Source organism: Suillus plorans, assembly GCF_016647745.1.
Source record: "Suillus plorans strain S12 chromosome Unknown HD556scaffold_16, whole genome shotgun sequence".
Taxonomy (NCBI): Eukaryota; Fungi; Basidiomycota; class Agaricomycetes; order Boletales; family Suillaceae; genus Suillus; species Suillus plorans.
The window spans coordinates 540,723-563,695 of NW_024537400.1; the positions used below are offsets into that span (position 1 = coordinate 540,723).

Sequence of the window (22,973 nt, forward strand, 5' to 3'; positions counted from 1 at the left end):
TTTACTTACAGCAGTATTCAATGTCACTTCCTCGTCGATATATAAGGCAAGTGTCCTTGTTAGAGGTGTAGTGATCGGTGCAATACTTTCATTGCTTGAAGTGTAGGGCCGAGCATATGGATTGAAACGCACCTTACGGGGTGCAGTCTTTTTGTTGCGTGATGTGCACGGCATGAGTGAGTTGCGATTTAGTTGAGTTCCGACTTGTAATCTTTAAATCAGTAATTTTTGAATCAAGTCACAAACCCTAGTAGCACCAAGACCACTGTAACTTCACAACAACAGTCGATGTTGCGTCTAGACTTCATCTTAGGCTGCATTCGGTATATTGTCTCCCAGTACCCATACTCGCTTCCGTGAGTGCCGCTGTATCCTCTAGGAATATGAAAAAAACAATGATTTCTCCACATCCAGAACTAAACAATAAGTTCCCTGTCCCCGGCGCAACAACTTTGCGCGACTTAAAGAAAGTAGAAAAACATCGTCAAGGTCATCTTCAATCATACATTTCTCCTGCCTTTGCGGTGGGAAACTCGACAAGTTGCATCTCCAGTCCAAAAAGTGCTTGTCGTGATGTGCGCCCCATATATTATCTCTATTCTTCGTGACTTACATTCTTCAATACAATCGCAGGACTTCGTGTCAAAGACTGACGTCTGTGGCAGTCTAGGACCTTCGAAGGTAAGATTCTCCATATCAAAATTGTGTTTGACTTAACTTCTATATACAGGACATCAACGCTCTAACACTTGAAAGCGATGCACCATCCCTGAAGCGCAAAATCGATTTTGGTGACTCGGTCACCCCTCGAAAGCGACGTATTCTGGAATCCTATTCTACAGGCGACATGTGTCAAGTTGTTGCGGTATATTCTGATATCACGGTATATCTAATTTCAAATATTTTTATCAGCGTTAACAAAGTTATAGCCAAAAATAAGTCGCCACCACACTGACTTAACCAGTCCGATGGCGAAGCGGTTGTTCAGGGAAGCAGTATGGAGTCACTGCTATATATAATTATCTTTACTGATTCCAGATTGTAGTCTGACATTTTTATGAAGTGTCAAGTGGATGTTCAACTAGGTCCCTTTGGGATCAAATGTGTGACACTTTATGAGCCATACAACACCAAGACCTTCATATGGTCTCTACCTGCGGAAATCCTCATCGCTACCGTCGCACTTCTAGGAGCGCAAGATCTGCATTCTGTCACGCAAGTTTCTTCTCTGTTAAGAGAAATCGCTGCTCCGCTGTTCTTCGTCCAAAGAGACTTTCCAACTTCCCCGAAGAATCTATTTCACATTCGTGTGGACTCACCAAATTTTGATGTCTTGTCAACTTGGAGATGGATGGATAATTTTTGTCTGCCCGAGTCCATCCCCCACAAGTCGATAAAATACATCACACTATTTTGGAATTTCGACATTCTCACTTCCCCGGTTCTCTCTCAAATGGTTGCATTACTAGAAAATATCTGTGCTTCTGGTGTCGAAGAACTGACGTGCATGGGTTTCTGTGATGGCGCAGTCTCGCTGTCTATCACTGGCCTTACCCGAATCCAGGCGTGTATAGGTGCGAACAACCTGAAAGCCTTTGAGGCATCTTCGCGGGCGTTTTTTTCCCCAAAGATTCTTCCTTTCACAATCCAGACCATCTGTCTTTCCCCCTGTTTGGAAAAACTTCGACTCAGTTCTTTCAAGCTCAGTGCTGCACACTGGGACAAACTCATGTGCCACTTCACGATCCCAATGCTTGTCGAACTCTGAGTCGATGCTGATTGTGCGCCACCCACGCTCATTCGTTTTCTAGTCCGTCACCCTGCTGTCAGTAACCTCAGCGTCATTCCACGACCTGCTGGTGTTCCCTGGAGGGCTAATTGAGTCACCAAACCTTTGATTCTTTCTCTGTCTACCCTGGACAGACCCTTGTCACATCTCCTTCCAATCCTTTGGAGTCATCGTAAACAACAAAACCTCACCTGCCTTCACATTTCCTTACAAGCTCATGATGCATCACCCGACTACATCACTTCCATTTTACAGTGTGTCGGCCATTGTGACAGCATCGGATATCTCCTCCTTTCCCTACCTAATAGTCATTCTAGTGCAGCGATGATGTGTTGGTCGGGCACCCGTTCAATGGTCTGCATCAAACACTTGGCGATTGACTGCTCAGATGGTTCAGCCAGTGCTACAGGTGCTACAAGTGATTCATTGGTATGTATTATTGTTACAGCACTTTTTCAATCCTAATCGTGGGCATAGGCACTATCTGCGGCTTGGATTCAAGCCCTTCCTCAAGTCAAGTGTGTTACTTTGCAAGGTTACTCGGCTACTGCTGCCGGGGATCTTGTCGACATTATGCGTAGCTTTGCTCTGGGCGATGTCGAACTGGCTGTAGATCTGCAGGTCTCACCAGGTGAGAACTCTTGTAATTTTATCATAATTAATCATTTCCTCACACATGCAATGCAGTGGAACCCTGGCGCTGAAAAAATAGCTTATATATTTGTATACATCACTGTAACATAACACTTGATCTTGTGGTGCTAGAATTTGTAGTACACTGTAACAGTGTTGAGTGGCAAATGCCAGCGGAGTTTGATCACATATTACAGTGACCTATCTCCGTATAATACGAGGGAACAGACATGCATAATATCCCATATGATACGGGCCAGCGGACCATGGGCCCATGATAAAAATATCCTCGACTATGACAGATGGGCCGGGAGGCAAATTATTCCCGATGGAGGCGGGTGGGCCCATGCAGGGAATATATAGAGTAGATGAGTGGGCCGATGTACATGAATATTAGGTAGACAGGTGGGCCGAGGTAGTTGGATATTATGCAGATGGGTGTATTAAGGTAGATGTGTATGAGATAGATGGGTAGGTACCTGTTATCACATTCACGGGTGGGCCCAGACACATATTAAATTAGACGGGTGGGCCGAGGGTATTATAAAATATTGTATTAGACGGGTGGGCCGAGGGTGTTGTATGGGATGTTGTATTAGATGGGTGGGCCGAGGGTGGTATAAAATATAGATGGGTGGGCCCATGTGTCACTTCAGTCAACCACTTGAAATGACCTCTTAGGTCTATGTGTTTGTGGCTAGCAAAGCACCTAGTAGGTGTCTTCTAGGATGGTATTCCCATTATTTTACCCTATGTTCTGGGATGTCCCGGCCCACTCTGAATGCAATATTTGGGCTATCCCTAGTACCCATTTGTGATCTTTCCCAGTCCCATCCGGGATAAATTTGGCATGTCTCTAGGACATCCTGGAGCATTTATCTCATGGGCTTTCCCAACATAAATCAGAGTGATAGGGGTCCTTTTAGAACATTTTGACGGCATTAAAATTCACAATTTGTACATTCATAGAAGGAGTAGTACTAGGTATTTAAGGGTGATCTATGCGCTTGAACCACAATTTTGAGATATACCACAAAACTGACCCTTGCTAGCATATATAATGTTTGTGAGACGCACTTTTGGGAGGGAGTGGTGGGTGGGTGCAAACCAGTGATAGACGACACTGAGTGCAGTACTAGTTGTTGAGTAATCCAATTTTCTTGTGATTGATGATACTAAGCGAGACAGCGGTGACTGAAATATTGTTTTTCACATAGACCTTGTTCTACGTACGCACTCATTCCTCACACTCACACAGAACACAATATACAGATGTCAAATAAAATCAGGCCACTGGCCTCATGTGGCCTATTGTTCCAGTGTGTCTTGAAGATGTCCACCTTATCATCGTTCAGAAGAGAATATATGAAATCATCCATTTATCAAGGATTTATATCTAGTATGTAGTTGTCCTATGGTTGAATATCATTGTATAGATGAAAAAATAAACTTGATGTCCCATTGTTTTTCAAAATTGGATATATTCTATTCTAAATATTTTGCCTATGGGAAGTCATCCATTACTATCTGGGCTGTCCCGCTGACCCTAATTACACGGTTTGGGCCCTGCCGCCTACCTCTCTACTACTATCTGGGCTCACCCGCCGACCCTGATTACACTGGTTGGGCTCTCCCATCCACGTATCTACTACTATCTGGGCCTTCCTGCCGACCCTAATTACACTGGTTGGGCTCTCCCATCCACGTATCTACTACTATCTGGGCCTTCCTGCCGACCCTAATTACACTGGTTGGGCTCTCCTGTCCACCTGTCTACTACTATCTGGGCTTACCCGCCGACCCTGATTACACTGGTTGGGCTCTCCCGTCCACCTGTCTACTACTAGCTGGGCTTACCCGCCGACCCTGATTACACTGGATGGGCTCTCCCGTCCACCTGTCTACTACTATCTGGGCTCACCCGCCGACCCTGATTACACTGGTTGGGCTCTCCCATCCACCTATCTACTACTATCTGGGCCTTCCCGCCAACCCTAATTACACTGGTTGGGCTCTCCCGTCAACCTGTCTACTACTATCTGGGCTCACCCACTGACCCTGATTACACTGGATGGGCTCTCCCATCTACCTCTATACTACTATCTGGGCTTTCCCGCTCACCCTACTTATGCTCTTACATGCTGGTTTTGCGCCCAGTCAGTCATACTGACAGTCCATGTCATTAAATAACATTGCAGTTTGACTCCCCACCCACTTTGACTACAACTTGCACTGCTCAAATTCTTTCAGCAGCTCAACAAAGCTACATCATCAACAGTTCTACCCACACCAACTGAATGCAGATATGAACAGGTGGTGTCCCAAAGATCCCCGAGCGGTGGGGAAGCATGCTTTCAATCGCTGGAGGAGGACGAGAGCAGCGAAGGTAACAGATGAGTGCAACTTTGTGCGGTGGGAGGCATATGCGATGAAATGCAGGAGCTTGACTTGAGAGTTAGAAGACAATGGGGGTTATTCGGGACAAGCAAATAGATGGGTGATGAACCTGGCGCACAACCGCGAAGGCTGCTCATGACCATAGAATGGGTCAGAGTGTCTTGTGGAGGGTTGGGTTGATTGGGGTTTGGATGGCACCTATGTTTCCCGAAGTTGAACATGTGGAATGACGAGCGGGTAAAAGAGGTGACCAGTGGAAGAGGGGGTTGAAATCTAGAAGCAGGCAGCTCGATGTTGATGGTGTCGCGGTCTGCCATCATGATAGCATGAAACGAGGACTTAGAAGAATTTTCAAAAATACTCACCTTCGCCCAAGCTACCTTAAAAAGAGGTCAAAAGCAAGGATTTACGGATCTGGTTAGTGGTGGGATAACAAGTGTTTGAAGAGACTAAACAGTGGTCGGGAAAGATGTGTTCGCGAAGTCTGAAAAGATGCTATTTACATTTGTTACTTCACCAAAATTACCTAAAATCACCGACATGTCTGCTTTGCGTACGGTTAGCGGCTAAGTACATTTTGAGTCCGTTTAGACCTGGTTTCTCCCTCCGTTTAGCGTGCGTCTAAAAACTTGTTTCCGCAGTGATTGCTAGTGTGGTAGACTGATTAGTTGCAAGCCCCTTGCAACACACTTGCAAGTTCTTTCTGTTGGACTTAGTGAAGCATGACGAGTGTGACTCGGAACTAGCCGAGTGGCTGAAACCTTAAAACATCGGTGTACATACAATAGTAGATTTCTCGTGTAGTACTTTACAAGTTTGCAACTGATTCACTGTGTTTCGACCTACCGAAAATCCTATACTTTCCAATTAACTTGGACAGATTTTGGGTGTTCTTGCAACCCCTCAATTAACCTCAAGAGGGGTCCCTTGCAAGGCTCCTTTGGAAATTCTCGACAATGTTCAAATCACGTGATGTATACATTCTCGGCCTCTCTCATATCAAGTCCCAGTTATGTTTTACTTGTAAGATTTAGATTGTTCAGCACAACTAGAGTACTACGAATTAAATCTAACATGTTTTGTTGGGCTATCTATTAATGATTCATGAATTACATAGTCATCCTCGATGTCATGTACCTCTTGCCCTCTATACTGGTCTGCTAATGCAATATCTTCTAAGACGTCCATAAGCTCCTCATCACCACAGCCAATGTCAGATTCCCAGTCATCTCCATCGTCCCATACATCATCTTCGACATCTTCATCATCATGGACATCAGGGTACACCACAGGTGTCCCATTAGCAAGTTCGGTTTGTGACGGCCCCCAACAGTCAGGCATAGGCCACGCACATGGAATGGGACGAACCTTCGTCTGCCACCCCAGTACAAGGACAATGAACTGTCGAGCACGGCAATTCATGTGATAGAGGATTACTTCATCATCGTCTTCGAAAGTCAGCATGGAATATTAGTGAGGTGCGAAAAAAACTTACTTGCATGTGCACGGGCCCTCTGTAGACCATCCCACTCAAGAATCGCCCACTCTTGCAGAGCACAGCGCTCAACCTTGACACGAGACTCTTCTTCATTGCATCGGTCAATCTCAAGCAACAGTTTGATCGCGGCACGTGTGACCTCATCAGCTAACCAATCAGGGGGGTCCAGCACGACATCGTTGAGTCCAACGTCCTCCCAAATGTCAGCATCAATATCAAGATCAAAAATACCGATAGGAGAGATGGGGTTAGGTGGTATAGCATTCGGAGGACTGCGGCGCTGTCTGATAAGAGCGCTAAGATCTGTACATAGGTTATTGTATGAGGACACGAGCTTTCGTATGGTAGAATTGCGTCGCTGGATTGCGGCATCCACATGAGAATTAAGCTTGCGCTCTGTGACAAAAAAGTGCAGTCAGTTGAGGTCCATATGTACAACTTAGAATATAAGTACCGTTCACAGTTTGCCTGTAAGAGCGTTCAAGCTTCTCAATTTCGAACTTGCGCTGTCGAAGTTGTTCGCGGATACGCGTTTTAAGAGCTTGAGCGTCTAAACGGACTTGTAGGTATACATTGCGACGTAGTTGTTCTAGACGGGTGCGCTGACTGATGCCAAGTCGTGTCTTCCAGCGGCTCAAAGTGTCTGCGACTCTTGATCGGTGAGCGCGCTCCTCAATGAGACGAAGGTTGTGTTCAGTGAGATTATCGACGTTTCCCATACAAAGTTGCGTTTCCATGCGTCGCAACGCTCCATCAATCTCAACGAGAGATTTCTCAAGGGAGAGAATTTTGGAAATTTCCTCGTCATTATTTGTCTTCGATCTTCCTGTCGAGATAACGTGCATCAATATTGTAATCGTACATCACGAACAGTAGCACTTACGAGGCAGGGGTTTCGTCTGATATTTAACTTGCGATTTCCATTCCTGTCGTACACAGGTCTCATCGACTGAAAGCTCATGTAGCGCCTGTGCTGCAGTACTCTTCTTCTTGATGCAGTTATTCCACCTCCGGCTCAACCAGTTGCCATATAAACTAAGGTTCTTGTTATCTAGATGCCGGACTTGAGTGTCGAGGACAAAAAGTCGCTGATGAAACTGAAAAGGCGGTCAGTAAGTAGCAAACATGTAGTTTATAGTCAGGGGTGAATGAATAATACGACCATGGTCAATATGGTCATGAGCGGCTATAGCCCGTATGCAACCATTCTCGAAACAGAGAACACTCACCCCAGAAACGCGTAGCGGAGCAATAAGGTGTTTGAGCGCACTCCATAAACGCTCGCAACCTTCTCCATCCGAAAGGCCAAAGCCTTCACACTTGCGAGGATGGTATATAATTTGACATGCCCATTGGTGGCCGTAAGCGTGGAAGACTGATATCGCGAAAGTTATACGGCGAAGAACCGCATCATCGAGGAGTCGGTACTTGAGACAACTTCGATGAAGCTGACAGCCAATGTCATACAAGAGGCCAACGGTCATATCGGTAGGGAGATTGTCGAAAAGCTTCTTGATCAAAGCAAGAGCGTAGTGCTGCTTTTCTCCCGCTGACGTCATGTTGGCGAGCCATAATACACGATCGTGCCGACATAACATGGCCATCACCCCTGTATCTGCAAAAAATTGGGTGCTAGCCTTTTCGCGTTTCTCATCAGCGGCAAGAAAAGATTCACCGCAACCATCTAGCACAGAGGTCGGGACTCGCATGCCATCCTCATAGTCATCCCCCTCCTCTTCTGTGGCTGCAGGTCGCTTTCTCTTGCGACCCCGATCAAGGGGTCTGCCGCGACAACTCCGCACATGGACCTCCATCGATGTCACCTCATCATCCGACAGGAAAACTGATCTGATTGGGTTTGAGGGATCTGGCCCTCCCCCGCGTTGGTCCGCTGAGCGTTTTTGAGTGAAACACGCATCAATACAAGTATGGACATCAGGTCTATTGTATAATTAAGAATTATTTTAGTTCCTAATATTCAAAACAACTTTCTTGAGATTAAGGGTTCTACTTTTTCGCCAATCATCCAAGCCAAAACAAATCGGACAATGAGACCTTAGATAGTCACTTGGACGTGTTAGTCCCTCAGTCGACGGCGGTGAAAGTGGGCGATGAGTTCCAATGAGATTGGACAACTGATCTTCAGCACTCATGCAGAGTACAGAGTACCAATGATAAGCGTTACCAAACCGACGACGAAGATTATCCTATAAAGATATTGATCCTTCAGAACTCAGTATAGGCGCTCGACTCACCTTGGTGGTAAGGTGATACCCGCGGCCAGCCAGAAAGACCTCGAGTGTTTCGCACCAAGCAGTTGTGTTGGGAGTGATATGTACGAACAACGTCTTGACAAGTTCCAGCAACTGAAGGTCGACAGCGAGGGATGGAGCGATGGGAGCGCAGGCAAAGTAACCGCGAGACAGGAGCTGAAGGGGAGCAGGCGCGCAAGCGCAGCAATCAATTCGTAATATCTCGATATCTACGATATTATCAGCCAACCAATAACTCGGGTAATAAGAGAGACATACAATTGAAGAGTATGCAAGTGATCTCGAGAACCCTCCGTCGACAAGAGGATTTGCACTGAAAGGCAGCAACTTCGTCTGGCTGCAATTCAATTCGATCGCGAAGAGAGGTCGATTTGCGCAAGTATGCAAGGTATGGAGCGATCAAGGAAGGAATGACTTCGGTTGTCCAGCATCGCCACTGATTCATCTTCTTTTGGCGGCCATTCGAGCGGGAAGGTAGGATTGAATCAGCATCGGAGATGTAGTGTAGTGAGTTGTAGAAAGACGAGCGTTCTTCACGGTCTAAAATATTCCCAGCGGATGTGTTAAGAACGTGCTCAAAGGTCGGATCCGAAGGGCTTGGCTTCAGCTCGTGCGCTGCGCCCCTTACCCGAGTACGTGCCCCTAACTTCCAAGGGTTGTTGAACGATGTCCGAAGGTTACCGGACGATGTCCGGAGGGTGTCGGGCGATGTCCGGAGTCCGATGTCCGATGCGCGGGAATTCCGGCGGACGTTCGGAAACAAGAGATAAGACTAATCCGGACGAAGTCCGAACTAGAAAGGAAACAGCGGAGGACTACCAGAGGTAGAGGCGGAGGTGTCAAGTCTATAGGAGTCGATCCTAAGACGAGCGGAGGTCGACGAGAGAGAAACTCAAGTCGGATGGAGGAGAGAATGAGCAGAGTCTAATATGATATTCGAACTGAGGAAACTACAGAGATTGTACAGGGGTTTATATACTACTGAGGACATAACGGAGAATAGTAAGTGCAGTGCGAAGCTATGTAAAGCTATGAAGAAAACATATGGTACGACTATCACTAGTCTATCGGAACTTAGTAAAATGAAGACGGAGATGAATGAGGAACGGAAAATAAAGTGTACTAACTGATAAGGGAAATACCAAAGGGATAAGGCGCGGAAGTTAGACGCAGGTCGGATCCGGACGATACATAGAAGTCGGCCGGATCCGGAAATCCGGAAATGATGAGTGTGATAGGTCCGGGTCCGGAACGCGGGATATGACAGGATGGGCTATCATGCTGGTTAGCAGAATCGGCATCGCAGAAAGGCTGTTGCTGCTGTGACCTTCCTGGATTGTTGAGTGATTGTTGTGTAAGGTGTTTTCTTCCGGGAAGTACGAGTAGTGGGGGGGCTATAGGAAGATGAAAGTTGCTGCTTTGCTGTGGTTGCTGCCTCCTCTTCGCCATTGAAGAAGTGACGAGTTTGTGCTGCGTATTGTGAGAGGTTGGAGTGGACGGCCCAGCGATAGGGTTGGATGAGACCATAGCGAGATATTGAAAGCCAAGCACGAAGCCCGCGTCAAGGTTAGTGTCAACACGAAGTCGACTACGAGATAGTCGAAGGCAAGCACGAAGCCCGCATTAAGGTTGGTGTCAACACGAAGTCGACTACGAGATAGTCGAAGGCAAGCACAAAGCCTGCACTAAGGTCAGCGTCGACACAAAGTCAACTACTGAACGCTCAGAGGAACCCAAAGTCCCAAACTTACGTTGAATACAAAAATGAAAAAGTGGGCGAATACGTCGATGAACCTTTGGAGCAAATGAGGGCTAGCAAACGTGAAGGAAGGAACTCTACCTGTTCGTGTACACTCTGTTCTGTGAAACTGAAATGTTAGCGGTATGGGGAAAATAAATGTTGATGTCTAAGATAACCTGTTTGACCATGACAAAGTCCGGTAGGGATGAAACAGCATTAGTGACACATGATGGTATACAAATTATTGACTATTGGGGGTATATGTACATTAAATCCATAAGAGCACAATCATTGCAATGGGAAACGAGCACACAGCATCAACATCTAGGCGACCGAATACAGTAAGTGAGGAACGATAGGTGGACGGCCAGTATTGTCGAAATAAGACTGAACGTAGAACAGACAGCATTCCTTCATCCCCATCCATATGTTGTGCTCACGTCCGGTAGCATCAAAAGGTTGTTTGAGGGACTCGGGAAAGTGCTCCCATGTTGACAACACCTTGCGGAAACTTTCGAAATATGGTAAAGCGGCGGCGAAAGATGGCGCATTGAGTCCGTTGTTCTCTTGTGGCAAATCCCTGTTCCAAACTTTCAACGACTTCGACGGGAAAATGCTACGAAGAAGCTCCATCCTTTCCTTCCTCGCCTCCTTGTCCTTACATGCTTCGCGCCCAAGATGTTCATCCAGGTCGAGAAGTTCATATCGGAAACTTTGCTCACAGATTTCATACACGATTTGGCGTGCGAGATCTGCGGGGGGATTGTCGAGCGTGGAAATGGCTATGTCCTTTCCATGCCAGTGAACATTTGTGGGTGCTGCCCACAAGGCCCGCAGTACCGGAACTTCCTTTTGGAAAAGTAAAGCAGTCGCTGCTTTCGACTTGCTGGTCTTGCCGGAGGTCTGCATGTTCGAAGGCTCCTGAGCGTGCTGAGATATCAAGAAATCGCGCCAGCTCTGGGCGCGAGGAAGGGGTCGAGGCCTTTCATCATAGACACGTTCTATCCAACTTGGGCGGCATGTCGGCCAGTTGGCAAGGTACTTCACCAAGGATTGCGGGGAAAGAACGTTAATGAATAACCCTGGATCGGGAAGCGAGTAACCATCGTCCATTTTGTATCTGGGATGCTTGATACGGAGGAATTCTTTCTTCGCTTCCTCCAACGCTATCTTGAAGAAAGAATTCATTGGCGGCATGAAAGGGTGATCTATATCAGACCACTTGTCACGGCCAGAAACAACTTCATTTTGACGGGGAGCGGTTGCATTGTCTGACGAATTAATTAGACACAACAACCATGGAATAAGAATACTGAACTTACACGGCGCAGGCTTGGCATTCATTTTGGCCTTCCCTTTGTCTACACAAGCCTTTCCTACCAATGACTCCCTCGTTACCAGCTGTTCCACTTGGGGTTTTGGAACCGGCAACTTCTCAAAGTTGGAATATGGCTGACGAGCGGCCTCGTGATGCCGGCGATTATTGGGACCTCTGGTGATGATGTCGAATGGTTGAGCAAAGAGTTTGATGGGATCGTGGTACATGCCGATGACGAGGTCATCGGGTGGTGTGAAGGAAACGACTTTGATGATGTTCATGTTGGAGTTGACAAGTCTGGCATCGCGGATAAGCCAGACAGGAACTCCAGCAGCGTGCACCTTCGTGGCGATAGCGACATCTTCAGTGAAACAACCCATCCATTTAGGGTCAACCTTATGCGTAGTGTCGACGAATCGCATGCGGGGCTCGATAATTTCGTAGTAGTCTAGAACCACCCAGATATCGAGAAACCGGCACTGATATTCAGCAATGATTATGACAATGTCACGCCAGGCCATGGCTTGCTGGAAGCGCTCGTAGACAGCGCGCATCGCATGCACCCACCCAACAACATGATCCTCCTTGTGCATCCTAGCAACCTTGTAATTGCTAACCCGCGTGTTGGCCTTCTCGTACAATCGCTTGAGATGGCCGACAACGTCAGTCTTGAGCTGACCAAAAAGATTGCCGGGGGAAAGGGGAATGAAGTCACTTGAGAAAGTTGGTTTGAACCATGCGTACGTCATGCTTGCGTCGTCCGCATAGGCTTCCCGGCGAGGGATTGCAAAACTTCGAGCGTACAAGTCATCATACATCTGTGGCCACTGGAAGGGATCCAGGGCCCAATATCTACCGTCTGCGCGCGCTTGAATGATATCGGATTCGTTGTCGAAGGGTTGAGGAATGAATTTCATGTTAGGAGTCGTGATCACTCGGTGGGCATATGTAGCCACACAGAAAGCATCAGTGGCAGTCAGGTAACCTGAACGTCGTCAGTCAAGAGCAGTAGATGTATGAAGAATCTAAAACGCACGGTCGCCATCACGCATGAACGGCTTGAAGACAGGAATCAACATGATGGTAGCTCCGGGGATCATGATATCAAGGATGGGGAAACACACAGCGACTCGCAGTCACTGAGGAAGGAAATTTAAATCAAACAACGACTCGAAGTCACTGCTGATTTAAACGCTACCACGAAGGCAGATAGTAAGAGAGTCTTGAAGAAAGACTGAAGAGAAATCTAATGAGGGCGTGATGTCAGTAATGATAGCATGAATTAATGTAGTAAAAAAAACTTACTGTAAACGGCGACAGGAGTCTTGAGCGAGAAGAGTCTGGCTAAAGACCCAATGTCAGTCATGATAGCGTGACCAAATAACGAATGTACTTACCGATAGTAAGAGAGTCTTGAAAGATTGGAGAGAAATCTGATGATGGCGAGATGTCAGTAATGATAGCATGAATCAAAGTAGTAAAGAAACTTACTGTAAAGGGCGACAGGAGTCTTGAGCGAGAAGAGTCTGGTTAAAGACCCAATGTCAGCCATGATAGCGTGACCAAATATAACGAATGTACTTACCTATGGAGGTCTGCAGCAGTCTTGAACAAGATCAGTATATCAGCAACAGCGTGAAGATGAATCAGTCAAGTCGGACAGAAGGTTGTTCTAGCGGCTGAAGACAGATCAGGCGGTTTAAGACAATTCCTAGTTGTGGAACGCAGTTCTGGCTGTGGAAAAACAATGCCGGCGCTTGAAGACAATTGTGGTGGTGGTGGCAAGACAATACTTACATTATAAGAAATTACTGGGGGGAAGAACAACTGTGGCGGTCGAAGACAGTGGTGGTGGTGATCGCAAGATACTGCCTGGTGGAAGACAAGACTGCTGACCGAAGTCTAAGCAATCGACAGGAGCAAGCAACATGAAGTTGCTGCTCACAGTACGCCCACCACGAAGGTAGACTATAGAGGTTGGGGAATGTTGACCGCCGCGATGCAGAGTGTCGAGAATGAGGGAGGAAATGGACTTTGGCGTTGTTCAAACTTCAAAGTGTGAAGTCCACACCTTGAATCAGTGTGGGAAAGCCCAGGCGAAAGCCTGGGAAGGCCCTTCCGATTTCGACAATTTTAGTAATTCATCAACTTTGTGCCCATAATGCCCATCTCCACTCAATGCCGTCTGGCCTCATCGTTTACCCCATTTCCACCTCATCATCTGGCCTCATCGTTTGCCCCCATCTCTCCACCTCATATCTTCTGGCCTCATTGTATGGTCTGCCTTCGAGGCAGACAATTTGCCTGGGTGACTTTGCGTCATCCAGTGCTATCTGGCCGTCTGACTACGAGTCAGATTACGGTCCTACGGTACTGCCTCAACACTTCGCCCATATCGATCCATCCTCCACAAAGGTATGTGTCCATTAATTCTATTCTAATTGATTGTATGCAGGGCTTTTTATCGACCTCCTCATCATTTACCCTAGTCTCCACCTCATCGACATCGTTACCCTTGCCTCCACCTCAACGACAACGACTGGCCTCATCGCGTGGTCTGCCTTCGAGGCAGACAAGCTTTGCCTGGGTGACTTCGCGTCATCCAGCAATGTCTGGCTGTCTGACTACGAGTCGGATGCCTCAAAAATGCGCCAATGTCTATTCATCCTCTGCGAACTTTGCGCATGTCCAGCAATTTTATTCTTTTTGATCGTCTGAACGCCTCAAAACTTCGTATTCTAACTACTGATCAGTATGTCCTCCCCCCATCTTACATTAATGTAATCGATTCATTCTACTTACAACAGATAACGAAAGGCTGGGGTATGCAAAAGTAGCCTTGATTCTTACAATTCGATCAAGAGTTTTGTCCACTGGTCAGCGTCGTGAACTTGGACGAGGATCTCACTCGAAGTTACACTGATATCAGTGGTCTCGAGAACGAGGTCCAAGCAATCGAAGTAATTTTCCTAGCTTTCTATTCGAGTTGTTGCAGTGACACTTTTTACCACTTTACAGATCACAACCAAGCTAGTTTGGAGTTAGCCTGGTGCTATGTATGTACGTTCTTTATTTCTAGCCGATATCTTTATTCTCATGCTTGAGTAGGATCGTGCACTTGCTGTTGTTCGCAGCGAGCAGCCATTACTGTATTAGGAAAGAGGTGCTAGCATTTGCGCCCTCTCACCCAATCAGAATATTTGGTACAGTGCAACTTTATTTAATCTACAGTATGCCTGTGGTTTACCTGCTGGCTTACAGAGATGGAAGTTTCAATGTCATCACATCCACTCACCGGAGGAGCTCGTATTCGCCCCATCACCCATCTGGGCCCTCATTTGCGTAATTTTTGAAGCTTTGTTAATGTGAACCATCCCCAATAAGTTAGTATATGATTCTTTGTGGTGAATATTACATTATTCTGATGATGTTCTTTCAATGCAACTCTGTTCGTTTCGGTGTTGATTGGGCGGGATTATAGCTTTGTAATATTTTTTCTTGATGTGTATTGGGCGCCTTACTATCAGTTAAAATCTGCAACGTTCGTGTTTTTTACAAGAATTTTTCTTCTTTTGACCCATAATCATTAGTCTCCTATACTCTTCTATCGTCCTGTCAAGACTTCGTGTTTCACAAGCTGCCTGCTTCTAACATTCGTGTAAAAAGCACCCATTTTCTCAGTATCAAGCCCGTCTACGTTCCAATGGCACCATCCACCAGAAATGCAGCCCATCGTGGTGCAACCAATACTGGCACTCATGGATCCACAGTGTCTGGCAGCTATGTCATGCGCACACGCAGTGGTATTGCTATCAACCCCCCCGCCGAACAAAAAAATAAGCGCAAAAGAAATGCTGTCCAGGAGTTCTCTCCTGTTCCGGATGACCGTAACCGGCCAAAACCTCGTCCTCTCCCCCGACGTTCCTCGAGCATGAGCTTTGAAGACTATGCTAAAATCCTTGCTCGCCCTCGCAAACAAAACATAAATTCTTCAGCGGGCTCCGTCTCTTCTGGAATTCAGTTGCAAAGCGACCATTCCCCAGGTAATGATTTATGGCATTCGCTACAATCACTATACTAACCCCTTTCATAGATCCATCTGTCATCGACGATGACGTGCTGGTTACGGACTCTCGCATGGATGAAGATGATGATATGAACCGCAGTAGCGACAATGATGCTCATGACGATAACAGTAACGAAGACCGTGAAGACAGCGAGGCTAACGAAGACGAGGATGAGGATAATGATGGCTCCATACATGAAAAGACTTCACCAGGTATTCTATATCTCATTTAATATACGGTTGGGAATGCTGACGGTTGTCATCATGAAGACAGCATAGAAGGCGATAGCGACAACGACGCCAAGGATGTCGACGAAGAGCCTGAGGGTGCCGGTGAGGAGTTTGAGGATGCTGATGAAGAGCCTGAGGACGCTGATGAAGAGCCTGAGGATGCCGATGAAGAGCCTGAGGATGGCGAAAATAACGAGGACCTCGAGACTCCGCTAGGTATGTACTATATTATTTTTCTCTTAGTGGGGAGGGCTGATGGTCATCTGTTGTGCGCAGCCAGGAGACTTCGGCCCCGAAGGGCCAAGACGGGCAACTACAATTTAAGTTTCGACCATGGTCCTCAAACCTCTTCATCGGATACCAGCTACCGTGAAGGCCCCGCAACATCCGATCAAGGTTCCTCCCATGAGTCAGATGCAGGCGAAGACCTCGACCTCGACCACCACAGCCCGTCTTCCCCGCCTACTAAGCGCAGGAAGAAGTCTTCAGCAACTACTCGCTCGACAACCGTTCGCACGAAGCATGTTAATGCATCTATTCCACATGGCAGCAACCCCACTCCAGCCAGTATAGTCTTTGGCCCTACGCCGGACATTGACCCCAGTGAGAATGAAGAAGAACTCTCAGGCCATTTAAAACGTGGCCGGCTATGTCAAGAGGGCATCAGTGAGGCTCAGGCACTTGGAGAGAAAACAGCAGAAGAAGCTCGGGTGATTGGCGCCAAGTATGGCAAGTCCGCGCGCGCTATTCTCATTGAGGCTGGTCTGTCCATCAAGCATTCACGATCAGAATCTGATTGGAATGCCCACCAACGCTGGTTCATGGATAATTACCCTCGCAAGGACAAAGAATGTCAGTCCCCCATTTCTGTGGTATAGATGATGCTAACTCCAGAGTCTCAGCTATCATCGACTGGAAAGAACGTCAACGCAAACACTATCATGCGATGGGCAAGGAGAACGAACAGTGGGACATAATTCGCAACTTTAACGTTACTGGCGACAGTACCAATCAATCACGCGCCAAGACCATCTTGTCAATGAGGGAGGATATTGCAAGAAAGGTACATCTACTTCCTTAGCGCATTCTAAGCTACGACTAATGACTCAATATAGATGTCTGCTTATTCTCGCCTTGAAGGAGTTGAGGCCATCGGCTGTATATTTGATACAACACAAGACGAGGCTGCTCGACAGGCGTCTGGCTTTGTCGCGGGCTCCGACCTCATAGTCAAGTTGATCAATGAGCATCAACTGGATGCTCGCTCAATTTTAGATTGGGTCGTGACCGCAACGAAGTACGTCTGATCCTTCTGGGTTTTTCCTACCTTCTGATATATTCACAGAGCGCAAGGCTACAATATATCCGTGCCGCAGTTTATGGGGAGACTAGGGGCTTATAAGATTCTACTCTCAAAGCCAAACGAGGCTCCCCGCGACCATTACAGGAGGATATGGCCAATTATGGTACTCGAGCACACTTGTGAGTACTCAAGTTTGTCCACATACAACGATTCACTGAAGTCGGCTCAAATAGCGAAGTTTGGGTATCGACCCAAAGCAGTCCAGTGGCGGAAGCTTCTTGACTATGCTTTCCAGTACAAGTTCATGATTAATAACTGGCCTGACGACGTCCTCCCTATTGGTCCCGAATTCAATCCTCACAACCTAAGTTCACAGCACCTCAAGCTACTCGTCGTTCCTTTCATCAAGCGCAAAGCGCATTCCTATTACGAGGCGGAACTCCGCACTGAAGCTGAGAGCTTGTTCGAGATAGAGAAAAAGAAGTCAAAGGGCAAGCACCGAGGTCAGGGCCGCACCGTGGAAGACGTCATAAGTGAATTAGACGTCGATGTACCCGAGATCGAGTTCGCAGCTTGGCCAGATGGTATGTCATCTCCACGTTATCATTGTATCGTTTGTTTTCTCATTTCAGTTGTGCAAGAATGTATCAAGCAGCTCGATGACAAGGTGCCGGAGATGTTTGACATTCCCTTGGTGACCAGTGCCTTGGATGTTGTTCTACGCAAGCTGGTCGACTCTGCAAAATTTAAGGTGTCTGTCCCTGAAGATTTATTAGCAGCTCATGAAGCACATCCGGATACTCACGAAACGCTGCCAAGTGATCATGAATCCCCTGTCACTCCGAGCCCCCCAACCTTGCCATCAAACCAACGTCCCCCTACGAATTTCTCAGCAGTACATCGCCGCGAGGAAAATTATCTTCCTCAAGCGCCAGATTTGTTTGATCGTGAACCTCGCCCTGTTCTGCCTACGAGCAGAGATGAACCCGTCGGCGGTGGAAGACAACAGACTAGCCTGCCGTTTAAGGCGAAGAAAGCTTTACGGGTAAATGCTATGCTATTCCGTCTTCATCCAATGTTGATCCTCTTCAGGTCGACCCTACATTCGTGCGCCACATGGAGGAACGTCCCACTAATTCTCGTAATGACGCAGACATGGAGTATGTCTTACCTTTCATGACTTCCAACATATACTAACTTAATGGCTTAGAATTGAGCCCTACCCTCGTCGCGAGGACAGAAACTTTGTTGCTCCAAACCGCCGCCGTGAATATTCACGTTCACCTCCTGTCTACCCTGAGCGAGATGGACCCTCTCGCACAAGGCACTATCGGCCCACCCACAGACAACGTGAGACATCTCCTGTCGGACATAGCGAGGATGATTCATATCATCGACGTCCTGCTCACTCACGCCGGCACAATCATGCTAATGACTACAATCAGAGGTTCCAAGTAAGGGGAGCTGGTGACTCTCATTATGAAGACGGACCTTCGCGGTTTCGCTACTAACGTTGTTCGGACAAGAATTGTGCTCTCTACTCATTCAACATGACTTTTGCTTGCCTGTTCATAGTAGCGCCTCAAGTTTTTGTACTTCGCGTACCTCTCTAGCTGTTGTACTTCGTGTACCTCTCACTGCTGTACTTCGTGTACCTCATCCCTTCAGTTATCTCTTGCGCGGATGAAGCTTTGACATTTCTTCGTATTATAGTACTCTCGTGTGTCGGAACAATACAGGTCATGTCTGTCTACCTTTTGTTTGAATTTGTATATTGCAATCATATGTGTACACTACTGACCGAGGCCCTGAAACCTGTGAAATATTAATATCATGGTTTTCGCACTATATCTGATTTGTTGTCAGAGGCAGACTGAAGAAAAGAAATTACACGAAAATTTAAAATGCATGGCAGTGGGTTCGAACTCACACTCAGATCGACACGGTGCGCTTGCACGCACGCACGCACGCAAACCATTACACTACAAATCCTAATATTTCTGACACACCGGATTGTATGACTACTGACTGCGGGTCATATCATCAAAATGTTGCTAAGTCTTTGCGCACCGTCCTAATCAGTCTCGATGTTTTAAGGTTTCAGCCACTCGGCTAGTTCCGAGTCACACTCGTCATGCTTCACTAAGTCCAACAGAAAGAACTTGCAAGTGTGTTGCAAGGGGCTTGCAACTAATCAGTCTACCACACTAGCAATCACTGCGGAAACAAGTTTTTAGACGCACGCTAAACGGAGGGAGAAACCAGGTCTAAACGGACTCAAAATGTACTTAGCCGCTAACCGTACGCAAAGCAGACATGTCGGTGATTTTAGGTAATTTTGGTGAAGTAACAAATGTAAATAGCATCTTTTCAGACTTCGCGAACACATCTTTCCCGACCACTGTTTAGTCTCTTCAAACACTTGTTATCCCACCACTAACCAGATCCGTAAATCCTTGCTTTTGACCTCTTTTTAAGGTAGCTTGGGCGAAGGTGAGTATTTTTGAAAATTCTTCTAAGTCCTCGTTTCATGCTATCATGATGGCAGACCGCGACACCATCAACATCGAGCTGCCTGCTTCTAGATTTCAACCCCCTCTTCCACTGGTCACCTCTTTTACCCGCTCGTCATTCCACATGTTCAACTTCGGGAAACATAGGTGCCATCCAAACCCCAATCAACCCAACCCTCCACAAGACACTCTGACCCATTCTATGGTCATGAGCAGCCTTCGCGGTTGTGCGCCAGGTTCATCACCCATCTATTTGCTTGTCCCGAATAACCCCCATTGTCTTCTAACTCTCAAGTCAAGCTCCTGCATTTCATCGCATATGCCTCCCACCGCACAAAGTTGCACTCATCTGTTACCTTCGCTGCTCTCGTCCTCCTCCAGCGATTGAAAGCATGCTTCCCCACCGCTCGGGGATCTTTGGGACACCACCTGTTCATATCTGCATTCAGTTGGTGTGGGTAGAACTGTTGATGATGTAGCTTTGTTGAGCTGCTGAAAGAATTTGAGCAGTGCAAGTTGTAGTCAAAGTGGGTGGGGAGTCAAACTGCAATGTTATTTAATGACATGGACTGTCAGTATGACTGACTGGGCGCAAAACCAGCATGTAAGAGCATAAGTAGGGTGAGCGGGAAAGCCCAGATAGTAGTATAGAGGTAGATGGGAGAGCCCATCCAGTGTAATCAGGGTCAGTGGGTGAGCCCAGATAGTAGTAGACAGGTTGACGGGAGAGCCCAACCAGTGTAATTAGGGTTGGCGGGAAGGCCCAGATAGTAGTAGATAGGTGGATGGGAGAGCCCAACCAGTGTAATCAGGGTCGGCGGGTGAGCCCAGATAGTAGTAGACAGGTGGACGGGAGAGCCCATCCAGTGTAATCAGGGTCGGCGGGTAAGCCCAGCTAGTAGTAGACAGGTGGACGGGAGAGCCCAACCAGTGTAATCAGGGTCGGCGGGTAAGCCCAGATAGTAGTAGACAGGTGGACAGGAGAGCCCAACCAGTGTAATTAGGGTCGGCAGGAAGGCCCAGATAGTAGTAGATACGTGGATGGGAGAGCCCAACCAGTGTAATTAGGGTCGGCAGGAAGGCCCAGATAGTAGTAGATACGTGGATGGGAGAGCCCAACCAGTGTAATCAGGGTCGGCGGGTGAGCCCAGATAGTAGTAGAGAGGTAGGCGGCAGGGCCCAAACCGTGTAATTAGGGTCAGCGGGACAGCCCAGATAGTAATGGATGACTTCCCATAGGCAAAATATTTAGAATAGAATATATCCAATTTTGAAAAACAATGGGACATCAAGTTTATTTTTTCATCTATACAATGATATTCAACCATAGGACAACTACATACTAGATATAAATCCTTGATAAATGGATGATTTCATATATTCTCTTCTGAACGATGATAAGGTGGACATCTTCAAGACACACTGGAACAATAGGCCACATGAGGCCAGTGGCCTGATTTTATTTGACATCTGTATATTGTGTTCTGTGTGAGTGTGAGGAATGAGTGCGTACGTAGAACAAGGTCTATGTGAAAAACAATATTTCAGTCACCGCTGTCTCGCTTAGTATCATCAATCACAAGAAAATTGGATTACTCAACAACTAGTACTGCACTCAGTGTCGTCTATCACTGGTTTGCACCCACCCACCACTCCCTCCCAAAAGTGCGTCTCACAAACATTATATATGCTAGCAAGGGTCAGTTTTGTGGTATATCTCAAAATTGTGGTTCAAGCGCATAGATCACCCTTAAATACCTAGTACTACTCCTTCTATGAATGTACAAATTGTGAATTTTAATGCCGTCAAAATGTTCTAAAAGGACCCCTATCACTCTGATTTATGTTGGGAAAGCCCATGAGATAAATGCTCCAGGATGTCCTAGAGACATGCCAAATTTATCCCGGATGGGACTGGGAAAGATCACAAATGGGTACTAGGGATAGCCCAAATATTGCATTCAGAGTGGGCCGGGACATCCCAGAACATAGGGTAAAATAATGGGAATACCATCCTAGAAGACACCTACTAGGTGCTTTGCTAGCCACAAACACATAGACCTAAGAGGTCATTTCAAGTGGTTGACTGAAGTGCATGTGTATCATAATTGTAGACATGATGGAGCTGAGGTAGTTGTACATCAACCAAATCAGAGGAGGTAATAAATCAAAGTTACCAAGTTCCCGGAGCAGCAGGTGATCTCCTGACATGGCCTTTGATGGTGCACAGGTTGTCTTGCAAAATTTGGAATCCGGGGTGCGAAGCTTGTGTTGCCCTACGAGACGCCAAGTTCCGACCACCCAAATTTGGGTCAACTGTACCGACTTCCGAGTTCCAGGACCCGGGAGTCGACAAATGAATATCTGATAACCAGCACACTTCCAATCAGGTAGTATTTCATTGAGCAATGGATCATCCAAGGGGTCCCTTATCGGCCTCGGTAGTCAATATAGGCAAACGATAATGAAAACATGAAAGTTGTTATTATGCTATTTTTCAAACCCGAGACCCTGAAACCCATTGTTCAACATGTCCATTTTTCACTCACTGCACAAATCATCGAGTTTCGAGTGCTGAAACCCAAAACTCGAAACCCGGTGTGCAACATGTCAATTGTTCATTTACATTACACAGATCATCGAGTTCCGAGTGTTGAGTGCCGAAACCTGAAAATATGTATGGAACATGTCCATTTCCTACTCATTGCACATATCACCGAGTTTTGAGTGCCGAAACCCGAAACTCGAAACCCAGTGTGCATCATGTCCATTGTTCAATTATATTACATCAGTCATCGAGTTCCGAGGGCCGAGGGCCGAAATCCGAACCCCAGACCCCAAAAATATGTGTGCAACATGTCCATTTTTCATTTACATTACACAAATCATCGAGTTCCGAGTGCCGAGGGCTGAGACCCGAAGCCCGAGACCCAAAAATATGTACACAACATGTCCATTTTTCACTCACTGCACAAATCACCGAGTTTCGAGTGCCAAAGCGTGAAACTTGAAACCCAGTGTGCAACATGTCCATTTTTCATGTACATTACACAAATCATCGAGTTCCGAGTGCTGAGGGCCGAGACCCGAAGCCCGAGACTCGAAAATATGTATATAACATTTCCATTTTTCACTTGTTGCACAAATCACCGAGTTTCAAGTGCCGAAACCCAAAACTCGAAACCCGGTGTGCAACATGTTCATTGTTCAT

At 46.8% G+C, this 22,973-nt stretch overlaps 5 protein-coding genes across 5 annotated transcripts; 3 read left to right on the plus strand and 2 right to left on the minus strand.

Annotated features, from left to right (window-relative positions):
- Nucleotides 1-172: 172 nt before the first annotated feature.
- HD556DRAFT_1306600 (uncharacterized protein) lies at nt 173-2,897 on the plus strand (the record flags this gene model as incomplete). Its single annotated transcript, XM_041299935.1, has 11 exons — nt 173-176; nt 239-356; nt 380-470; nt 634-681; nt 731-883; nt 1,064-1,574; nt 1,812-1,825; nt 2,045-2,218; nt 2,267-2,420; nt 2,725-2,760; nt 2,824-2,897. 11 exons carry the CDS (start codon nt 173-175, stop codon nt 2,895-2,897), a joined length of 1,377 nt encoding a protein of 458 aa, XP_041162572.1.
- A 2,978-nt stretch (nt 2,898-5,875) lies between these two features.
- HD556DRAFT_1431134 (uncharacterized protein) lies at nt 5,876-9,035 on the minus strand (the record flags this gene model as incomplete). The annotated part of the gene is made up of 8 exons (XM_041304979.1): nt 5,876-6,267; nt 6,315-6,713; nt 6,772-7,143; nt 7,201-7,414; nt 7,547-8,258; nt 8,373-8,524; nt 8,573-8,799; nt 8,849-9,035. 8 exons carry the CDS (start codon nt 9,033-9,035, stop codon nt 5,876-5,878), a joined length of 2,655 nt encoding a protein of 884 aa, XP_041162573.1.
- Nucleotides 9,036-10,655: 1,620 nt separating this feature from the next.
- On the minus strand, nt 10,656-14,198 carry HD556DRAFT_1306602 (uncharacterized protein; the record flags this gene model as incomplete). The annotated part of the gene is made up of 11 exons (XM_041299936.1): nt 10,656-11,602; nt 11,654-12,634; nt 12,686-12,736; nt 12,955-12,993; nt 13,047-13,082; nt 13,141-13,175; nt 13,235-13,254; nt 13,447-13,460; nt 13,595-13,698; nt 13,852-13,953; nt 14,134-14,198. 11 exons carry the CDS (start codon nt 14,196-14,198, stop codon nt 10,656-10,658), a joined length of 2,394 nt encoding a protein of 797 aa, XP_041162574.1.
- Nucleotides 14,199-15,352: 1,154 nt separating this feature from the next.
- On the plus strand, nt 15,353-18,760 carry HD556DRAFT_1441026 (uncharacterized protein; the record flags this gene model as incomplete). The annotated part of the gene is made up of 11 exons (XM_041306212.1): nt 15,353-15,692; nt 15,743-15,928; nt 15,986-16,162; nt 16,223-16,798; nt 16,849-17,009; nt 17,062-17,243; nt 17,292-17,428; nt 17,483-17,833; nt 17,891-18,294; nt 18,342-18,409; nt 18,460-18,760. The coding sequence occupies 11 exons, from the start codon at nt 15,353-15,355 to the stop codon at nt 18,758-18,760; spliced, it is 2,883 nt and encodes a 960-aa protein (XP_041162575.1).
- Nucleotides 18,761-19,790: 1,030 nt separating this feature from the next.
- Nucleotides 19,791-20,224, plus strand: HD556DRAFT_1441027 (uncharacterized protein; the record flags this gene model as incomplete). Its single annotated transcript, XM_041306213.1, has 2 exons — nt 19,791-19,998; nt 20,058-20,224. 2 exons carry the CDS (start codon nt 19,791-19,793, stop codon nt 20,222-20,224), a joined length of 375 nt encoding a protein of 124 aa, XP_041162576.1.
- Nucleotides 20,225-22,973: the final 2,749 nt, after the last annotated feature.